We start from the raw sequence: 20,399 nt of genomic DNA on the forward strand, positions 1-20,399 counted from the left end.
CATGTATGTTGCAGGTATGTGTTGGTTGTACTTATATACTGCATGTAGTATTAGATCTTAATAGTTTTTTAAAAAATAGCCTTAAAGTAACTGACTTCTTTTACTTACCATTGTTCTAAGCTATAGTATCTGTGAAATCATGGGCTTAATATGAAAGTTATATATTTTTCTAGTACACATTGAAATAATTATATAACTATTAAAACAGAGTATTTGTCTCTGTACCTCCCTAAATCTTCTCAGTGGAATGTGTGCCACGCTTTGGGAAACATGGGTGGGTTTTGCATTTTAGCTTCAACCATCCCCATCCCTTTCTAATATTTTTGATATGTTTTATGTAGCCACATGGACATACCAGTGCTTCTGATTGATCTATTGAAACTAGCTTGGCCACAATCAGTAATTGAATCCTATAGTGCCCAAGTGGACTCTCAGGATTATTATTTGCTAACTGGACAAGATGCACACTCTGAGAGATTTATATTCCATCTGTGTAAAGTGATGGTAGTTGTGGTGGCAGGGTCAGCAGGGGGAGGATCTGGGGGTGATGGTGAGGAGGATTGTGTAGCAGATGGAAAATGTTTTTAAAATAATAATACAGGTGCTGGCTGGTTAGCTCAGTTGGTTATAGTGTGGTATTGTAACACCGAGGTCAAGGGTTTGGATCCCCATACTGGCTGGCTGCCAAAATAATGATAACAATAGTAATAATAAAAATGATACAGTTTACCAATGTGAGGTGTAATTAATATCATCAGGCAAGCATTTCATGCTTGGAGGAAGGCTAGCCTACTCCTCTGTGACCCTGGGTACTAGAGCTGTTGTCCTTGTGTAAGGACTCATTTGTCTTCTTAGCAATGTGCTTGTTTAGTGTTCTTATGGAAGGGGCAGAATCAATGAGACAGCCTTGAGCATCAGGAGAGTGGTAGCTTTAGTTTTTGTTGCCAGGAGTGTTCACCCTCACTTCGGCTCATGAAAACCAGGAGAATGACCACAGTGGACTAAAGTTGAAGACTCTGACTTCCTATATGATGCAAGCATTTCTCCTTGGCTTGAGTGGAAATTCCAGAGAGGATTCCATTTTTCTGTAGCAGTGTGACAACATTACTGCCAAGGGAGAACCATTCAAGCTTCAGAATGCAGAGGAACATAAAGGCAATCTAGTATGTTTAAAAATACACACACACACACACACATATACACACATGTATATACATCTTAATGTATATATATTAAGATTACAATAAAACAATAAAGGCTTTATTCATACAGGATTTTAGAATCTAATTATCCAATTAGGATAATTGATGGGAAATTTACTGTTTTTCTTGTGCCTTATGTAAGTGACAGGGAGTAGGGGCTGTTTGTTTTCACCTCCAGTTGTTACTTTTAAATGTCCATGCGGTTAATAAAGGGCAGTTTTAAAAAAAGCGTTCAGTGTCCTTAGTAACAGCAGGATAAAAGGATTCTTTTTCTTGGTGCTCATTACCTTTTCATATGACACTCATTTGGATGTTTGAAGTGGCACAAGAATCATACTTCATTGTCTAAAAACAGGTGATCTGCATCTTTTGGAATAATCAGTGAGTCTGTCACCCTGTGGGCCTCCTTTTTGTCTTTGTTAGGTAAACCAGGCTTATTCTGCAAGACCCAATTCTAGTCTCCTTTACTAATTGAATGATCATCCACATTGTGTTGTTTTTTTTTTTTTTTTTGAAGTATAATTGTGAGTAAATGCTTCTATCACATCAGGTCGGGTAACAGGATTTTGACTTTTCCTGGATCACAAAAGATATCTCTTAGAATGTGGAGCCTTTAAGATCCTAATCAGTTATTTATTTATTTATTAGGGATGACACTTTCTACCCGGATCCATGTTTTGACCAAGAGTACTTCTTTCTTCTTTTCTCTGTATCATCACTAGTGAAATGTTCCCTTCCGTTTCACCTTATTGCTTCACCTCCTTATTTCTCACTAATTAATTAATGTCCTGGAATTAGTTCCCCTCCCAGGAATGAACAGTTTTATCTTCGTCTATAGGAATATCAAAACACTATAAGCTGATTTTTTGTGGAACAATTTTGGAGGTGGCCACTATATTTTTTGCATTAGGAGATACTGACATTTGAGTCCTTTCCCATTCTTCAAATAATATTTATTGTTTTCTCTGAAACTTCAGATGTAATCTTGCTTGTTGGGAAAATTTATGAATTATATAAAAGCACCAAGAAGAAGAAAAAATTATGGGTAATCCTTCCACCTAGAGATGATAAACCTTTCCAGTGTTATAGTTTTGTTTTAATTCTTGAGTTTTAATGTCAATGTTATGGCCCACCAACATTTGAATAATATATTAATTTTATTTCACATGTAACTGTTCTATAAAGAAAACTTAGTATTGCTTGCTAATTTAATTTGGTGTATTTATTGAACTCATTGTTATTAAAGAAGAATAACGTTTGTGAAACCTAGACTACACATAGGCTCTACACACAAGAGCTCAAATACGTGTATATTTGTTTAAAAGGTATTGAGAGTTTTTAAAATGGATTCTAGTAATTAAAAAGGCCATTGCTATCTTTCAGTTAATTTCCTCAAGAGACATTAATTCCAGTGATGCTAAAGTCGCTCAAAATGTTTTTGGAATTGTCTTTAATTACACCATAATATATTATCATTCATACTCAGACTTCATTGCTTGAAAGATTTGGTTTTTGAATACAGTCAAAAATCATTTGGACACAAGGCTAGAATTTTGGATGATCAAGCTGGGTAATAACATTTTTTGATTAAAAACAAGTTGTAAAAATATAAAGGGTTTTTCACTCCCTGGGTGATTTATAATATGATTCTGAAGGCAGTTTATAAAATCAAGTTCCAGAAACCTTCACGCCTATTGCAGTCAAGATATGCTGGCTAAGAAAACCAACTAGACTCTGCATGAAATAATTTTGATACATTTTTTAGGCTCACAAAAAGTGGAAAAACTCTCCAAGGAGAAGATGGAAAATAGACTGAAATGAGAGTGGGTAGACATGAAATGTGGGGGGGTTTCTGTAGGCACCTGCCATCGTCAGTGGGGCACTGGAGACCAGGCATGTGGAGTGGTAAGGTGCAGAAGTCAAACCTGGGACTCCCACCTTAAGTCTCTTGAGGAGAGCTAAATTGGTCCCCGGGCTGTAGGTGCTCTGGCTACACACAGTGAATGGTTGAAGGACAGCATCTTCAAGCTGTGCCCTCAGGCTTCCTACCGATTAATATCAACCAGTCTAAGATCACCAAACACAAACTATCCTGTGTGAGAGTAAGCAGAAACTAAACACCCAGTTGCTTCAGCTATTTGAATTCCTGGGCACAGAGTATAAAATAACTGTATGAAATGTATAAAGAAGAAAAAAATGAAATCTCAAAAATGTATAAATAGTAAAAATATTTTTTAAAAAAGAGACTATGTGAGCTGTCATGAAAAGATGTGGAGGAAACTTAAATACATATTACTAAGTGAAGGAAACCAATCTGAGAGGCTGCGTATTGTATGATTCCACCTACCTGACACTCTGGAAAAGGCCAAACTATGGATACAGTAAAAAGATCATTATTTTCCAGGGATTGGGGGGCGGGAGGGATGAACAGATAGATCACAGAGAATTTTTAGGGCAGTGAAAACACTCTGTATGATACTGGATGCACGTTACTATCATCCAAACCCATGGAATGTACAACTCCAAGAGTGAACTCTAATGTGAACTATGGACTTTGGGCGATTATAATATGTCAGTGTAGATCCATCGATTGTAACAAATGTACCATTCTGGTGGGGGATGTAGATAATGGGGGAAGCTGTTCATGTGTTGGGGGTATGGGGTGCATGGGGAATATGTACCTTTCTCTCAGTTTTGCTGTTAACCTAAAACTGCTTTAAGAAAAAAGTCTTTATAAAAGACAAAAAGACTGCAGCTTTGAGAAAAAACTAACTAAAGAGTAAAATTAAAAAATTTGTTTGCTAAAATTAAAAAGCTTGTTCTTTTTCTGGACTGGAATTCAATCCAGAGTCACACATTATATTTAATTTTCACTCCTCCATTTCTTTTATTAAACTGGGGCAGTTCCTCAGTCTTTCTTTGTCTATCATGACTTGGACACTTTTGAAGAGTACCGACCAGATATTTTGTAGAATGTCTCTCAATTTGACATCATTTGGTATTTTCTTATGGTCAAATTCATTTTATACATTTTGGGCAAGAATATCATGGAAATTATGTTGTGTCCTTATTAGTGCATTATATTGCACATGGTGTTGACGTGTAACATTTCTGGTTATGTTAACTTTGATCACTTGGTAAAGATGGCATCTATTAGGTTTCTCTGCCATGAAGCTATTATTTTTACCTTTGTAATTAATAAGTTTCTTGTGGGAGGATATTTCAAGAGTACGTAATTATCCTGTTTCTCATCATATTTTGCCCAAGTAACATTAGAATCCATTGATAATTATTGCCTGAAATCACTGTGGTGTTATTTTCTATATTTATAGTTTCTTCTAAATGTATTAGTTAGGATTTTACTTTAAGGGAGGCCTTTATCTTTCCTTCGTATATTTATTCAATCAGTTATTTATATCAGTATGGTTTCATGGATATTTGTTTATTCGTTACTAAGCATATTTATTTTGTTGCTCAAATTGACCCAGATTTGGCCACTGGGAGCCTTTCAAGTGTCTCCTGTGTCCTCTGGCATGTTGTCATTGTTTTTTGGCTCCACAGGATATCCCCAGTTCATATTTTACTTTCTCTGCCCTAATCCTGGAATCAGTCATTTCTCTAAGGCACTCTGCTCCTTTTATTAAAGATTTAAATATTTAGAAACCCAGACCTGAGTGCACTTATGCTATGGGAATGTCATTACTTCTATCTAGGTCCCTTCAAAGAACAGAGATAGGAAACATATGTACATTTACTTCTATTTTTATATTGATCTATCTGTATATGTGTTAAAAAATATGAAATCATATGGGTACTTCCAGTTCCAAGCCAACACTACGTGGTTCATTCTAGCCCTCCCCTTTGCCTTTTACAGTGACAGTGAAACACCTGGTTCTTCTTACCCAAGATGTATTTACTTAATTGATTAGTCCTAGAATGAACATAAGGTAGTTTCAGAATTATTAACATATACCTCTGTGGAAAAAAAAATTGCTGACTAGTATATAATATTAGCTATAGTTATTTTGTCTTTAACCTTAGAACATCTAGTTAAAATACTGTTTATCAAAGCTACTTTGGCTAATTCTTTTCTTCTCCACCCTCTTCATTGTAGCTATCTCATTTATTTAGAATAAAGTTCTGTCTGTTGTTACTGTTTGTGTTTCATTTTGGGTTCTCACCACCTCTGGGCAGATTTTATTTTTAATGTTTTGAGTAGATAAAATATTAACGTGGTTCTAAAAGTCAGAGCTGTACAAGAGCCTAGAGAATTGTCACTCTCCCCACCCCACCATTCTTTATACCCCATTCCCATTCACCCATTTTTTCTGTTATAGAAAACGAACTAGGCAAGAAGCAACCCAACACTCGGAGGGTTGGAGAGCCAGGAGTTTATTATGCTAGCGGGCCCAGACAAGCTACTGCCTGAAAATCTGGGCCCTGAGCCCAGGTCCCACAGGGCTTATATAGGCAAACTTCTCCAGGTTTTAGGTTCTGCTTTCTCAGCATTCATAGTCTAGGCAGATAAGCAAGCTACAGAAGCCAAAAATGCAAGCAGTGATTAGAGGCCAGGCCAGTGCAACAAGCAAACATTGTTTCAAAGACAAAATATTACTTCAAGGACAAAACAGGCTTATGAGAAAGTTACTTTTGCATTTTTTCCTAACATTTCCACTCACTTCCCTGGAGGTAATTTATTTCTTTTATTTCCGGTTTATCCTTCCTTGGTCTTAAATTTTTTTTGTTTTTGGTTTGTTTGCTTTTGTTTTGCACAAATGAGAAGACGCATGCGTATTTTATTATTTTCCTTTATTTCTTACATGAAATGTAACATATTATACATACTCTTTTGCACTTTGTTTTTTTCACTTACCAGTACATCTTGGAAGTCATTCCATATCAGTTCAGAGAGTTCTTCCTCATTCTTTATTACACCTGCACAGTGCTTTGTTGTATAGATAGACCATTATAGAGGTATATCTTCAGGGTAAATAGCTAAAAATGGAAGGACTAGTAAATAGCTAAAAATGGAAGGACTAGGTGAGAAGATGGAAACAAATGTTGTTTTGTTGGATACTGCCAAATTTACCTCCAAAAGGATTCTACCAGTGTTTATTTCCACCAACAATGTATGAGAGTACATGTTTTCCCAAGTTTCACCAAAAGAATATGGTATCTACCTTTTTAATTTTTGCCAGTGTGGTAGGTTGGAAATAATATATCAGTGTTTTAATTTGTGTTTCTCTAAGTTTGAATACTTTTTCATATGTTTTAGGGTTATTTTCATATATATGTACATATTTTTGTAAATTGTCTGTTCATGTGTTTTCCCCATTTTTCTATTTAGTTTTTGGCCCTTTGTCAAATATCAAGTTCCTTGTACACTAGGGATATCATCCCGTTGTGGTGTATGTTGTCTGAAATATTTTGTTCCCTTCTTTTTCTTTTTTTAAATTTTGATGTGGAAGGGCCTTGTGTTTTCCTATTTATTTATTTTTGTTAATGATTTTTAGTTTTATTGTATTTTAGTCAGAGGTGTAGTTTATTATTCCTTCTTTATGAAATGTACTTATATTTTTGTTGTTACCTGATATACCGTCAATTTTGGTTAATATTCTCTGTGCCCTTGAGAAGAAAATATATTTTCTGTTATGAGGGGAGCAAGTTCTATATACATATGTGTAAGATTTCCGTTCTTAATTCTGTTTTTGAGGCCTTCTATCTTTTAGTTAACTTCGTACACTTGATCTTATAAGAATGGTGTATATCCTATTATTATTAGTGTGTTTCTTTTACATCTCTGTAGCTCTTTCCCATAAAGATGTTGCTGTCTTATTCGATGTGTAGATATTCATAAGTATTATACCTTCACTGTCATTTAAAACTTTTAGCATTAATATGAGATCTTCTTGTCATGTTCAGCGTTTTGTTTTGTTTTTGTTTTTGTTTGTGAATTCTACTTTGTCTGATTTCAAGGTTGGTATGCTTCTTAAAAATTATTCGCATTTGCCTGTTAAACTCTGTCCATTCCTTTGTTTTTAATATTGTTTTAGGTGTATCTCTTGTATACAGCATATAGTTGGGTCATGCTTTGTGGATGAATTTAATATTGTTACCTTTTTTTTCTTTTAATAGGTGAGTTAAGCCCATTCACATTTATTAAAAGATATGCTTGTTATCAACTATGTCATAATATTTTGTGGTTATGTGTTATGTTGTATTTGTTGTATTTCTTTCTGTAGATGTTTTTTCTTAAATATAAATTTTTGTTGTTATTTTAAAAGGTTATATTTCTGTTTTAATGATTGCTTTTATACTTAAGCCTTGTAAATGCCCTTATCCCACTGTTTTCTTATTTAACTTTTTACTATCTAAAAGTTTGTCTTAAAGGTGTTCTTTAACTATTGCCCACTGTCTATACAATAACCAATGAGTACATTCTACAGATTCTCACTTTGCCTCTCCTCTGTCATTTTTTTGTTGTTATTTCTACTTTATCAGAACAGAGTAGAAACAATTATTATTATTATTATTATTATTATTTTGTCTTTTTGTCTTTTTCCGTGTCCGGCAACGGATCGCAACCCTCAGTGTTGCCCCCGCACCGGACTGGGGACCAGCAACGGGACTGCAACCCTCGGTGCTGCCCCCGCGCCTCGCTCAGCCAGTGAGTGGGAACCGGTCCGTATGTGGGATCCGAAGCCTCGGGCGGGAACGCCGCCGCGCTTCCCAAGCGGCGCACTATCCAGTGCGCCACCGGGCCGGCCCCGAGTAGAAACAATTATTTGTTACTTTCCCAACTTAATACTCAGCTTTGCTTTAGTTTCAAATCTACATTTTTTGTGTATTAATGTGCTCTTCATCATTCTTTTAACTAAAATTTTCTCAGTTATTTGTTGCTTAAATAAAGCTCATGCTTCGGTAAATTCTTCCCAAAGAGCTCATTAATGTGACGTTCCCAATGTTCTTGTGTATTTAAAGCTTTTACTATAGACTTGGTACTTAAAGGACAGTATTTATTGATTTATTTATCATAGAAGTCTAATAGTTTCACTTGAATGTTTTCTATTTGGCCCTTCCAGATTCATTTTCTCAGGTACCCATCTTATTTGGTGTCTTTTAGTTTCGTTCCTTTTTTCCCCTCTTTTTCTCTTTCAGGGACTCCAGTTATATAAATGTTATTCCTTCTTTGACTGTCTTCCATTTCTACCACTTCCTCTGACTCTTTTTTCTTTATTTAACTGTCTTTCTCTTGGTTGGTTTTCTGCTTTTCTTCCATACCCATTATTAAATCTTCATTGAGTTCATTATCCCTTGTATAATTTAAATTTTGGTTCTGAGGTGATTTTATTTCTTCTATTTTTTTCCTGAGTTGAATAAATTCTCTTTTAATTTTTTTCTGATTTTCACCCATTTTTGGTTTTAACTTTTGAATTTCTTACTCAAGCAATTGTTTATTTCCCTAAATGCTTGCTTAAGCATATTTAATTTAGTTTTCATGTATTAGTTTACATTTTTCTTCAGCTTTGTGGTTTTCTTTTTTGGGGGAAGGGGGTTAGAGTTTCATCAGTTGAGCTGTTTTGAATTGCCTTCCTGATTTTTGAGTAATAATTCTTTATAGTTTTTATGCAATTTTCTGTTTTTATTGACTTTTTTTTTTTTTTTATTGACTTTTAATTGTGAAGATTTCCTAGTTCTCTGGTGCCCTCCTCTGTTAGTGTGGCAAAGCACAGATTCTTTAGTGAATCTTTTTTTTTTGGTTGGGGGTGGGAAGTGGGGGATGGTTTTGTAAATTCTCTAATTTTTTTTTTTTTTTTTTAAACCTACTGCACCCGGTATTCCCAGGCGGTCTCCCATATAAGTACAAATCAGGCCTGACACTGCTTAGCTACTGAGATCAGATGAGATCAGAATGTATGGCTGTAGACTAAATCCTCTAATTTTTTACTTCTGTTTTATCTTGTGCAGACCTGAATTTTCTTCTTTGATTTTTTTTTTTACCTCTTTCCACCAATTGCAAAGGTTGTCTTTTACTTATTTTTTTTTAAACCCCTTTCTCTGTTATAACCGTGCTTTTTGAAGACTGTCACTTCAAATTGGACATACTTTCACATCGCTTTTCTGTGTAGTCTCAAGTCTACTAAGACAGTTTTTAGGATTTTCACACTTAGGGTGACTTACTTGGCACTTTGCTCATTGCCCTCTTCTGTTTCCCTCAGTTTGCCCTTGCTTACCTCAACTGCTTATACTTGGGTGGGAGTATAACAACTCTCTCCCTGGGATCTAGTGTGCCTATGTCCCTGCTTTTTTTCCTTCCTTCCTTCCTTCCTTTTTATGTACAGTTATTTTGAAGCTTGGATGCTGAGGGCATGGTATTTAATAGTTTTATTTGTTCTTGTTGTTGTTTTAAATTATTTTTGGAGGAAGTATTGGAAGAAACAGACCTTGAGAGCTGTCATTATCTTTAGCTCTTGTAAGAGTAATTTGAGGCCTAGGATAGTAGAATCTTTTTCTGAAAAGATTTTTGTTTGATTTTGCAGGACATTTAGAGGAACTGTATGACTCGGATTCCTTTAGCTCATTTTAACAGCCTTAGGCTTTCTCTATTACCCAGGAAACGTGATTTCTGACTGCAAGTCTACACAAGGACTGGTTTACTTTTGTGCTCATCCTTGGCACGAGAATGAGTCCTTTAGGATTTTTGCAGATACTCTGAGTGCTTCTCTGATTTCATGCTGGGTGTTTTTCTGGTTTCCCGCTTTCCTGTAGAATTTTGTTTAGTAATTCCTCTCTATTGTGTTCCTTATTCAGTGCTTTTAAGAATTTTATTATTTTATTATTTTCGAAATTTTAAAATATTTATTTATTTTTGGCAGCTGACTGGTAAGGGGATCGGAACCCTTGACCTTCGTGTTATCAGCACCACATTCTAACCAAGTAGACTAACCAGCCAGCCCCAATTTTTTACTTTTTAGTAGTATTTATCAGGCAGTTTGGTTCTAATTATCCAATGCAACATTACTAGAAATGGCAGGTGATTCATTATTTTATTAAAACATTTTTTATTTTCAGTTTCACGGGACTTCAGGTGGAAAGAATGATAGGTTCATTTGCTCAGTTTTCCTTCGTGAGCTAGTCTCCTTGAAGTACAGATCTGCTATGTGGCTAATGTTGGGGATGCTTTATATCAGTGGTAAAGCAGCTTATGACTTATAACTCTGATTAATAATGATGATGATAATAGTGAGGAAAACTTATTTAGTCATTGGAATATGCCAGGTACTCTTTTTTAATGCATTATTTTATTTATAATAAAATCTACTAATTTTACCATTACTATTCCTATTTTTATAGATCATTACCTGAGGCTGAGCTACCCTATCACTTACCTAAGTTTACACGGACAGTAAATGGTGGAAATATGTTTCAGGCCCCTTTCCTGGGCTTTGGAGATACAGGGTTAGAAAATTCCAGCATGTATCTTGCCTTCATCGACTTTACAGGATTTAATTCCTAGATGATTCTTTCTTATCGAGTCTCAGGTCACACTGTAAAGACATTGTGGGATGTCAGGGATATGATTTTTTAGAGTCTGAAAGTCTGATTCACAGTATTTCCACTAGAATTGAAGGTAATGTCTCTTGTTAGGAAATGACTGCAAGTTCATGCAAATGTAAAGTGGAGAGATCAGCAAAGATCAGAACAATGTCTTTTAATTCCCTAAAGAACGTGTTCATAGCATGTAGCATGGTACACTGTTCAACGTTGGTACTAAGTGAATGTTAATTTCATCATGTTTATTGACTATAAGACATAATGGGTATTATTCCCACATAATTTAGAGTCAAAAGAATTCTTAGCAGAATTTCTATGATATTTGATACAGACTGGTCAAGATATTAATTTTTTTTTTTTTAATTTCTCTTGGTTTACAGTTATTTGCTGGTGTAAAGGATGGAGAAAGCCTACAACTCTTTGAACAAAGTTCTCGCTCTGCCCATAAACAAGAGACACACACCATGGAGGCCGTGAAGCTCATAGAGTTTGACCTTAAGCAAACGCTTACCAGGCTTGTGACACATCTTTTTGGAGATGGTAGGTATTCAAATACCCTTGTCTTTGGAGGCTTAGATGTTTATCAGTTACCATCTTCTCAATCATTGAGGCTGAGTAAGTCTAGATTTTTAATGGTTCAGGCCCTGAGTGGGGTAGAACATGGATTTTCTGGTTCATTCCATTTGAGGAGCAGAAGGATATGAAAATGGAATTAGCTAGAGAAAGAAAAATGATTAGACCTTTGATAAGAATGATAATGGATTAGGATCAGTGTCATCAATGGGGAGAAAATATACAGGGTGATTAGTGTTACTGTACTGCTGTATTATCATTAGGTCCAACTTAATCCATCCGGCTAGATTCTTAACATGTTGAATGAGCCCAGCGGAAAAATTTGCATATTGACAAACTGATTACTGCTATCAACAACAAGAATACTAACAATGTATTTCCTGTTGGGGGAACAATATTCTTAAGCTTTTGACTCTCACTTTACTCATTTGCCCTTGATTATTTCTTCAAAAACTTTTTGTAAGTAATGCTGCCTTTTCTCTCCAATTATTTCTGACTTACTTGAGATAATGTCTTGTTTGTTTTTAGCACGATGTAAAGAGAAGATTAGGAGATTTTCTTAACTGTGACCTACATTTAAGAAATGCTTAGGAGACCGAAGGCTAGTGTGGTTAGGATTCTTCTTTATTCTCTTATACTTGTGTGTGTGTGTTTTTTTAAAAAAACAACTTTATTGAGGTGTAATTGTCATAAAATAAGCTGTACCTATTTAAAGTGTACAATTTGATAAGCTGACATGCAATGAACTGAAGATATTTGCACAATTTTACAAGTTTTGACTTTTGTATGCACCATGGAACTACCACTGTAATCAAGATAATCAACATATTCCTTATCCCCAAAGTTTCCTCCTTCCCATTGGTAGTCCCCCCTTCCTACTCTTTCCCACATCTCACCCCAGGCAACCTACAGTAATCTGCCTTCTGTCACTATTAATTACTTTGCATTTTCCAGATTTATGTAATCTGGAAAAAAATGGACTCATATAGTTTGTGCTCTTTTTTGTTTGGCTTGTTTCACTTAGCATAATTATTTTGAGTTTTATCCACGTCATAGTGTTTATCAGTAGTTTATTCCTTTTTATTGCTAAGCAGTATTTCATTTCATAGTGGTATCCATTCACCCATTGATAGATAAGACATTTGGGTCATTTCCAGTTTTTTGCTATTATAAGTAAAGCTTCTATGAACATTCATGTGCGAATCTTTTTGCAGACCTAAGTTTTCACTTCCCTTGGTTTATGTCCGGGAGTGGAATGACTAGGTTATATGGTAGGTATATGTTTAACTTTCTAAGAAGCTATTAAACTGTTTTCTGAAGTAGTTGTAGGATTTCACATTCTCACCAGTAGTGCCTAAAAATTCCAGTTGCTACGTATCTCCAGCAACCCTTGATATGGTCAATCATTTTAGTTTCACCCACTCTAATAGTAATGTGTCGGTGTATCAAATAAGCATGCAGCGGTTTTCTTTCATCCACTTACTGTGAAATCTTGAACAAGTCATTTAGTGTTTTAGGACTCAGTTTTCTAACTTTTAAAAGTCAAGATAATACTGGTTTTACATGAGAATAAAATGAGATAATTTATGAAAGTTGCCTTGTAAGTAGATGGAGGGGCCAAGGGAAAACTTCGTCTTTACTCTTGAAGTTCATTAGTAAAAATCACTGACAAATTTAGAAAAGCCTTCACAAATTTTATTATTTAGTGTGCTAGGAGGTGGGGCAAAGCAAAGGGGAATCACAAGAGAGTAATGTCCCAACTTTCCATTGGGGTACAGAGCTTATATACCATCTCCATAGGGAAAGGGGAGATGGGGATGTAGGGGTAAATTATTTTTAGGGGGACGCAGTTGACCTGGAGAACATACAATGGCCTGGGACAAAGTCTGTTTAGTGGGCTGCAGAACAGACAATGATTGGTAGATGATTCTCTTCAAAATATTGAATGGGTCTGAAATAGAAGACAGTGGTCTGTGACAGAAGATAGTCCAGGTGTGATGACAGACTCCAGTCCTCTTTCTTGTGATATGAGTTAAGTTAATGAAAACTCAGGGAAAGGCCCAGAGGTAATTGTGTTCTTCTTTGGCTGGCCCTGACTTTAGGCAGATAAAGGAACAGCTTTATGCTTTGGGGAGAGACAGAGAATTAAGATACAGCAGAGACGGGGAGGTCAGAGAGACCTTGAGGTTGCTTATTTATTCCAGCATGTCAAAGCACCATATTTTGGAGTAACAGCTTTCTGTACCCCAATATAGAAAATATCAAATATATCTGTAAATATGAAAAAAATAAAGGAGGAAAGGAAGGAAGAAAGAAAATTAAGAGAAGGCAATAAAACAGGGAGCATTTGAGGAAAGAATAATAAAATAAAAGAACAGTAATTTTGGTTGATTTGTCTTTATTTCATCTAATGAAATGAGCTGTACTTTATACCAGGCTATGGCATAGCAGTCACATCACTGTTGATGGTGGCTTCAACATCCTAACTGAGCACCAGCAAGTTTTTTAAAAAGTAGAGTGTGCTAGACTGTGTGGATTATAAAAACTTTCCCAGAGTACTTGAGGATATACATTTCCCTCAGTATGGTTTTAGACTTTCCTTTGTGTTATTATTTTAATATTTGTATTTGTGTAATTTTCAAAACCATGCAATGAGGCGAAAGTTTCCAGGTAGCAGTTTTCCTTATAAATAACCATTTCTGTAATACTATATATGATTTTTCTGACTGTAAAGCCTGTCTTGACACGGTGGCCATGCTCTTGGCCAAGAATTAAGAATCCTTTTTAAAAAAATTGAAACATAATTGATTGTACCTTTTGCAGGGTACAGAGTTGACTATCGGTATTTGTGTTCAATATGTGATGATTAAATCAGGATAGTTGGTATATTTGTCATTACAAACTGTACTCATTCTTTATGTCCATTAACCAATTTCTCCCTACCCTCTCCCCACCTCCCTTCCCACCTCTAATAACCACAGTTCTGTTCTCTTCTTCCGAAAGTTCAACGTATTATTGTGTTGTTTCTTTTCTGTTTCTTTGTTTCTTTCTTTAGTTTTCAGATTTCATTACAGATCAGTGTTGCTATTTCATAAATCTTCAAATTTACTTTTTGTCTGTAAGACCAGGTTAGCAGAACCGAGGAATGGAATTAAAGTAAAAAATCCACCTGCTTGGAGAGTACATGTTATTCATATGCACTAAAGTCTGTGAAAAAGCCTTTTATTATTTTTTTTAATTAAAATTTTTTTTCCAGCCATGATCATTTTTTAACTTTGTTCACATGGTAGCAAAGCACCCTGAAAATATTTATAGGCACATCACCTGTACATCTTTGCCTGGCCTCTGGAGCATCTTGGCTGTGTGTATTGCTGAGAACTGTTGATGCACGAGGTGTGTTTGCTATGGTCGCAGCATCCACCCTGCTGCTTCTCAAGGGAGGTGCTAAGGGGGTGGAAAGGTGACGCAAACCCAGACCCACTTTATGAACTACAAGGGTGAGAGGGTCTGGATTATAGAAAATAGTGCCACATGCTTCCGTAGTGTTTACCTTGAATAGCAACAGCCTCAAGATCCTCAGCTATTTCTTCTGAACTCTGAAGACAAGTGCCTTGTTCCTATTTCAGGCATTTCAGAGGCACCGTGGAATTGTGGGATTTTTGGTTGGTTGCTATTTTTTTGTTTTTGTTTGTTTATCTGTTTGTTTTGCTAGCTTCTGAAAAATGTCTTGGTAAACCTGTCTAGGTATCATCAATGTGGATGCCATTTAGATTAATAATAATATGACAATGGCAACAACAGAGATAATAGCTAGCAGTGTCAAACCCTGTGCTAAGCATTTTTACAAGGAGTTTTTTCTTTGGCATGTATCTGTAAGGTAGGTATCATAATCTCCATTTTTCAGATGGGGAAACTTAGACACATAAATTAAGAACCATGCAAAGATCACGTAGCTGGTAAGTATATAAGGCACAGTTTTAGTTCATGCAGTCTGACTTCCAAGCCCATCGAGTTTAGCTCTTTTGAAAGGACAGAAAGAAATTGTTTTAGTAGTATTTCTGAGACTGTGAGGCCTACGAAAACCACAGTGTTAAAAAAAAAAAAATCGGGCCTCTCCCTAGGATTGCCTTCTGACTTGTTCTTTCACTTTCTCTCCGGGTAGCCAGCTTGTGGTAAAGCCTCTATTTGCTACTTCCAGTTACATTTTCATTACCAAAGATAACTTAAAAACTTCAAATTCGCTCTTTCTGTGATTAGTAAATGAATGGAAGTTGCCTTGGCAGGCCTCAGAAATATTCAGCAACTCTTTTCGAATTTGTTTTATAATCAAGGCTTTTTACCTTTTATTATTATTATTATTATTCTTGTATTTCTTCATTCTTGAGAAGCAAAATTAAAAATTAGAACATACTATTTCCTTGTGACAGTTTGTTGTTATTACAGCTGCTTTAGTTTCAGTTTTTTTCTCCCTCCAAATGTGGTTTATTATTTTCTACTAACATTTCAATTGTACAGGCATCCTAAGGCTATTATGAGAGGTTATCATTTTAGAATTAGAAAGAAATAAAATAACCCTTTAGAAGATTTTTGTGCTTGTGGAATTCATTGTTATTTTTGATATTTCTCTGTTGTTTTCTGTAATTTTATACCATGATTGGCAGATCATTTCTTTCAGAGAACTAACATGGAGTTTTAGGATTCCTAACCTTTTAATTTCTTTTTTCTATCCTTCAGGGTTTATATCTCTTGTTTGGCACAATCTCTTTGCTAAACATTGGAATTTTCCTTTATAAAGTATTGGCACAGTTTAGGTTAACTAGTCTGAAGGAGAGATGGACTGTAATTCTCTGCTGTGAAATAGGTATGTCACCATGGGGGAGTCATGTCATGTTTGTTTAAAGGCAAAAAGGCCTGTGGTGGTCTTTGAAATATACCTGCCAGCATCCCCCCCAAGGGTCCTGGCTGATGGGGGTGAAGACAGCCTCCAGCTGTCAGCTCCCTGGGGGATTGCCTCGGCTGCAGGGAGCATCTGTGCTTCCCCGGGGCCGTGCACACACAAAGACTGAATGTGGCAGGAAGGTGAATGCCCCCCAGGGGCAGTTCTGATGGGTTTTCTACTCCTGGCCTCTGGCAAGTTTAAGGCTTTGTTGGGCCTCATTGCAGCTGGTTGACTTTTCCCTTTGCCCCAACCTGCTGCCACTGTCTTCCTTACAGGTGTTGATTCCCCCAAAATAACCTCCTTGCTAACCCAGCTTTCATAGGGACCTGTGTATCATCCTACCTAACATTCTAGGGCCCTGTGTTGTGAATGATACCCTGGTCAGGAATTAGGTCATGTGGTAATGGCAATGAGGACCCTGCGTCTTCCATAACTTTCCATGCTTTTCTTCCATGAATCTCTGTTAATAGAAATGAAGTGAAGGTGATTGAGAATAACAATTAGGTTTGTAATTGTTAATTCTACTTTATTCTTAAAATTGAATCCAATTAAAATTTTTTAAGCATATTACTTAACTTTAATATTTTTTTTTTTTTTCTTTTTAATAAAGATGACCGGTAAGGGGATCTCAACCCTTGGTTTGGTGTTGTCAGCACCACGCTCAGCCAGTGAGCAAACCGGCCATCCCTATATAGGATCCGAACCCGTGGCCTTGGTGTTATCAGCACCGCACTCTCCCGAGTGAGCCACGGGCTGGCCTACTTTAATAATTTTTAAGTTGGCTCTTTTGGCTGGCTGGTGTTGTCTGATTTGGAGAGGGTTCTCTTTGACTCAGAGTACTCCTAGAAATGAAGGAGCTGAGCAGTTGTCGCACTGAAGCACTGCTGAGCTGCCTGTGCTCACACCGTAGCTTGGATGTAGTCCATGGCAGGCTGCACTTTCCAGTAAAAACTGGCCGAGGGTTTCAAGCTCTCTGGGGCTTGGGGTCATTAGCTGTGAAGTGAGGATGTGAAGGCCTCGTGTTGTGCCAGTGGAGGTGTTCAGTGGAGATGGTGCACCACCTTAGCAATCAGGTGTAGAGAGACCTCAGGCAGCTTTTCCTACTCAGATGTCCAGTGAATGGAAAAAACGTGCAGTTGAGATGATGCTTCTGGCCTGAGGAATTGGTATGAAAGAATCTCTTGGGAGAAAGCCTGAGAGAACAATGATTGAATTGAACTGGGATATTTTGAAGGAGCCTAAAAAAGTCCATGATTCTGTGGCATTTAGGCAGGGGATAGGAGACAGGTTCCCTATGGTAGGGAAATAAGAAGTTTAAATTATTGGGGGTTTTATGTCAATTAAAATAAGATTGTTGGGCTTTAGGGTACAATGAAAAAAATACTGAAAATTTTAGAGATACTATAATAAAAACAATTCATGTGCAGGAACTACACTCGTTGCATGCTGTTTCTGTTCGTATTCATAAGTCTTCCAGGTGGTTGGTCGAAAGGCAGCCTAGAACGCATTAAGATTTATGGGGAGAGGAAAAGTTTTCTACTCCTTAGGTTCATAGAAAGCTCAGTTTCCTGATTCATTTCTGTCACTTCTCTTCTGGGCTCTATTCTAGCTCTGCCAAGGGTTAGATAGTCAGCATGAGGTCTGCAGAGCTAGGGCTGGGTCTGGAGCTCACAGACCCCTCGAGCTCATTCATAAACCTTTCACACACAGGCCTATGAGCTAGGTAACTGGCAAAAAGGTCCTTGGAGCCTTGGTTGAAGAAGGAATAGTCTTTATTCAGCACACACACCTCTAGGAGCTAGGCAGTACAAAAAGAAACTCAGAAACTCAACTGCTGCCGCAAATTCCACTGGGAACTGAAAACTCAACTGCTACAGGCAAAGTCCAAAGTAAAACTGAGTAGCTGCCAACAGAGTAAATATGCTCTGTTTTTAGACCCGAGCTCTGCTGGCCAGCTCTGCTTCACAAACTGAAGAACACACAATTGAAGCAAAACTAAAAAGATACATTGGTGTGCACACTAACTCCACCCACACACAGCTAGTTTACAAGAAATGTGCTGCTCGATCCCCAACCAGACCTGAGCCGAGGGAGCCTGACTAAATTATCCTATTTTCCCCACAAGGTCCATACTCTGTTACCAATCACTTTAACTCCTTTATACCCATGACTTGCATGACTCACTTGATAAAGACGTAACTTTGAATTGATACCCAAATCTACCCTTTCTGCTTCTCCCTCCTACAGAAGCTCAGATTCTGCAGTTACAATCTGCCACCTTAGCCAAGTCAAGATTGGTAGCTATATTCTTTCTTACCTTTGGTCAACTCACTGTACACATCCATTTATCAATCATTCCAGACCATTTCCACTCTTTATTTTTTAAATTCCCTGTCAGAGGGGAACCTCCTCTATTTCGTTATGGAAATTTAGATTACTAAGTGTGAATTTTGTGCTTACCTGGGCTCTTGATCCAATTCTTCTTGATTACCATTCCATTGTTTCTCCAGAACCATGTCTCCTCAGCTTAAAATATATTCCAAATTATATCATCCCAATATAAAACAAACAAATAAATACCATCATTTGAGCTTCTATCCTTCTCTGGAAACTTACTGTCCTCTTCAGCACTTTTTTATGAAATATTTTTATTTTTATGAAATATACCTTCCAATCGCTGCTCAACCCAAGCAGTGTTGATTAGTTTATTGTAACCATTTCTGTTGTGGTCATAATTGATTTCTAAATTATAAAATCCAACAGATTGGGGAAACTGCTTATTATGCTCAACCTTCCTGCTTATTTTTTTAAAACAATTTTATTGAATTATAATTGGCTTCCAATAAACTAAACACATTTAAAATGTACAATTTGATAACTTTTGACATAATTATATACACACAAAACTATCACCATAATCAAGATAATGAACATAACCAGTACTCCCAAAAGTTTCCTTGTGCTTCTTGTTATCTGTCTCTACCACCTTTTCTGCCAACTCTCCCTTCCACACCATGCCTAGGTAAGCAGTGAGCTGCCTTCTGTTACTATGGATTTGTTTGCCGTTTTTAGATTTATATAAGTGGAATCTGACAATATATAGTCTTGTATCTGGCTTCTTTCACTCGGCATAATTATTTTGAGATTCATCCATTTAGTAGTATGTCATTAATACTTCATTCCTTTTTATTGCTGAGGAGTATTGTATGGTATTGTATTTTGTTGACATTCCCCAAACGGGGGTACTTCAAAACGTTCATGGAAAGATTCATAGTATCTTTCAATTCTGTTTTTCCATGAATTTTTTGAAGTACTCTCATATGTTTATTTATCCACCTGTTGATGGATATTTGGGTTGTTTCCAGGTTTTGGCTATTACAAATAAAGCTGCTATAAATATTTGCATATAAGTCTTTGTAGGGAAATATGCTTTTATTTATCTTGGGAAAAACCTAGGAATGAATGCCTGAGGAGTAGGTACATGTTTAACTTTTTAGGAAACTGTCAAACTGTTTTCCAAGGTGATTGTACCATTTTATATTCCCACTAGTAGTGCCTGAGAGAATTTGTTTCCCATCTTTGCCAGCACTCGATATGGTCAGTCATTTTAATTTCAGCCATTCTGTCAGGGGTGTAGTGATATCTGATTGTTATTTTAATTTATATTTTCTTAGTGAGTAATGATGCTGAGCATCGTGTACTTATTTATTGTCCATGTAACTATTCTTTGGTGAACGTGTCTAAATCTGTGGCCCATTTTTAAAATCGGTTTCTGTCTATTGATTTTTGAAACTTCTTTATGTATTGTGCATACAATTCATTTGTTGAATATGTGATTTGCAGTATTTCCTCTCAGTCTTTTCACTCTTTTAACAGTGTCTCTCAAAAAAAGCAGAAGTTCTCTAATTTTAATGAAATCCATTTAACCAATTTTTTTCTTTCAATGCTTTTTGATGTTGTTTCTAAGAAATCTTTCCTAACCTAAGGTCACACGGACTTTTCTACTATGTTTTCTTCTAGAAGTTTTATACTTTTCAGTTTTATATTTACATTTATGATTATTTTGAACATTTTTATATATGGCATAAAATGTGGATTAACACCCTCCCCCCCCCCCCCCCCCCCCCCCC

The 20,399-nt window shown here is 36.4% G+C and overlaps 1 protein-coding gene across 2 annotated transcripts in view; it reads left to right on the top strand.

Annotated features, from left to right (window-relative positions):
- Nucleotides 1-20,399, top strand: part of FARS2 (phenylalanyl-tRNA synthetase 2, mitochondrial) — a 540,429-nt gene that overhangs the window by 167,760 nt on the left and 352,270 nt on the right. For both annotated transcript variants that reach the window (XM_008569891.1, XM_008569880.1), the window contains one exon: nucleotides 11,138-11,297. In XM_008569891.1, the coding sequence (XP_008568113.1) occupies nucleotides 11,138-11,297 (160 nt within the window). The remainder of the gene's footprint in view (nucleotides 1-11,137; nucleotides 11,298-20,399) is intronic.

This window comes from Galeopterus variegatus, unplaced genomic scaffold (genome assembly GCF_000696425.1).
Source record: "Galeopterus variegatus unplaced genomic scaffold, G_variegatus-3.0.2 Scaffold29, whole genome shotgun sequence".
Lineage (NCBI taxonomy): Eukaryota > Metazoa > Chordata > Mammalia > Dermoptera > Cynocephalidae > Galeopterus > Galeopterus variegatus.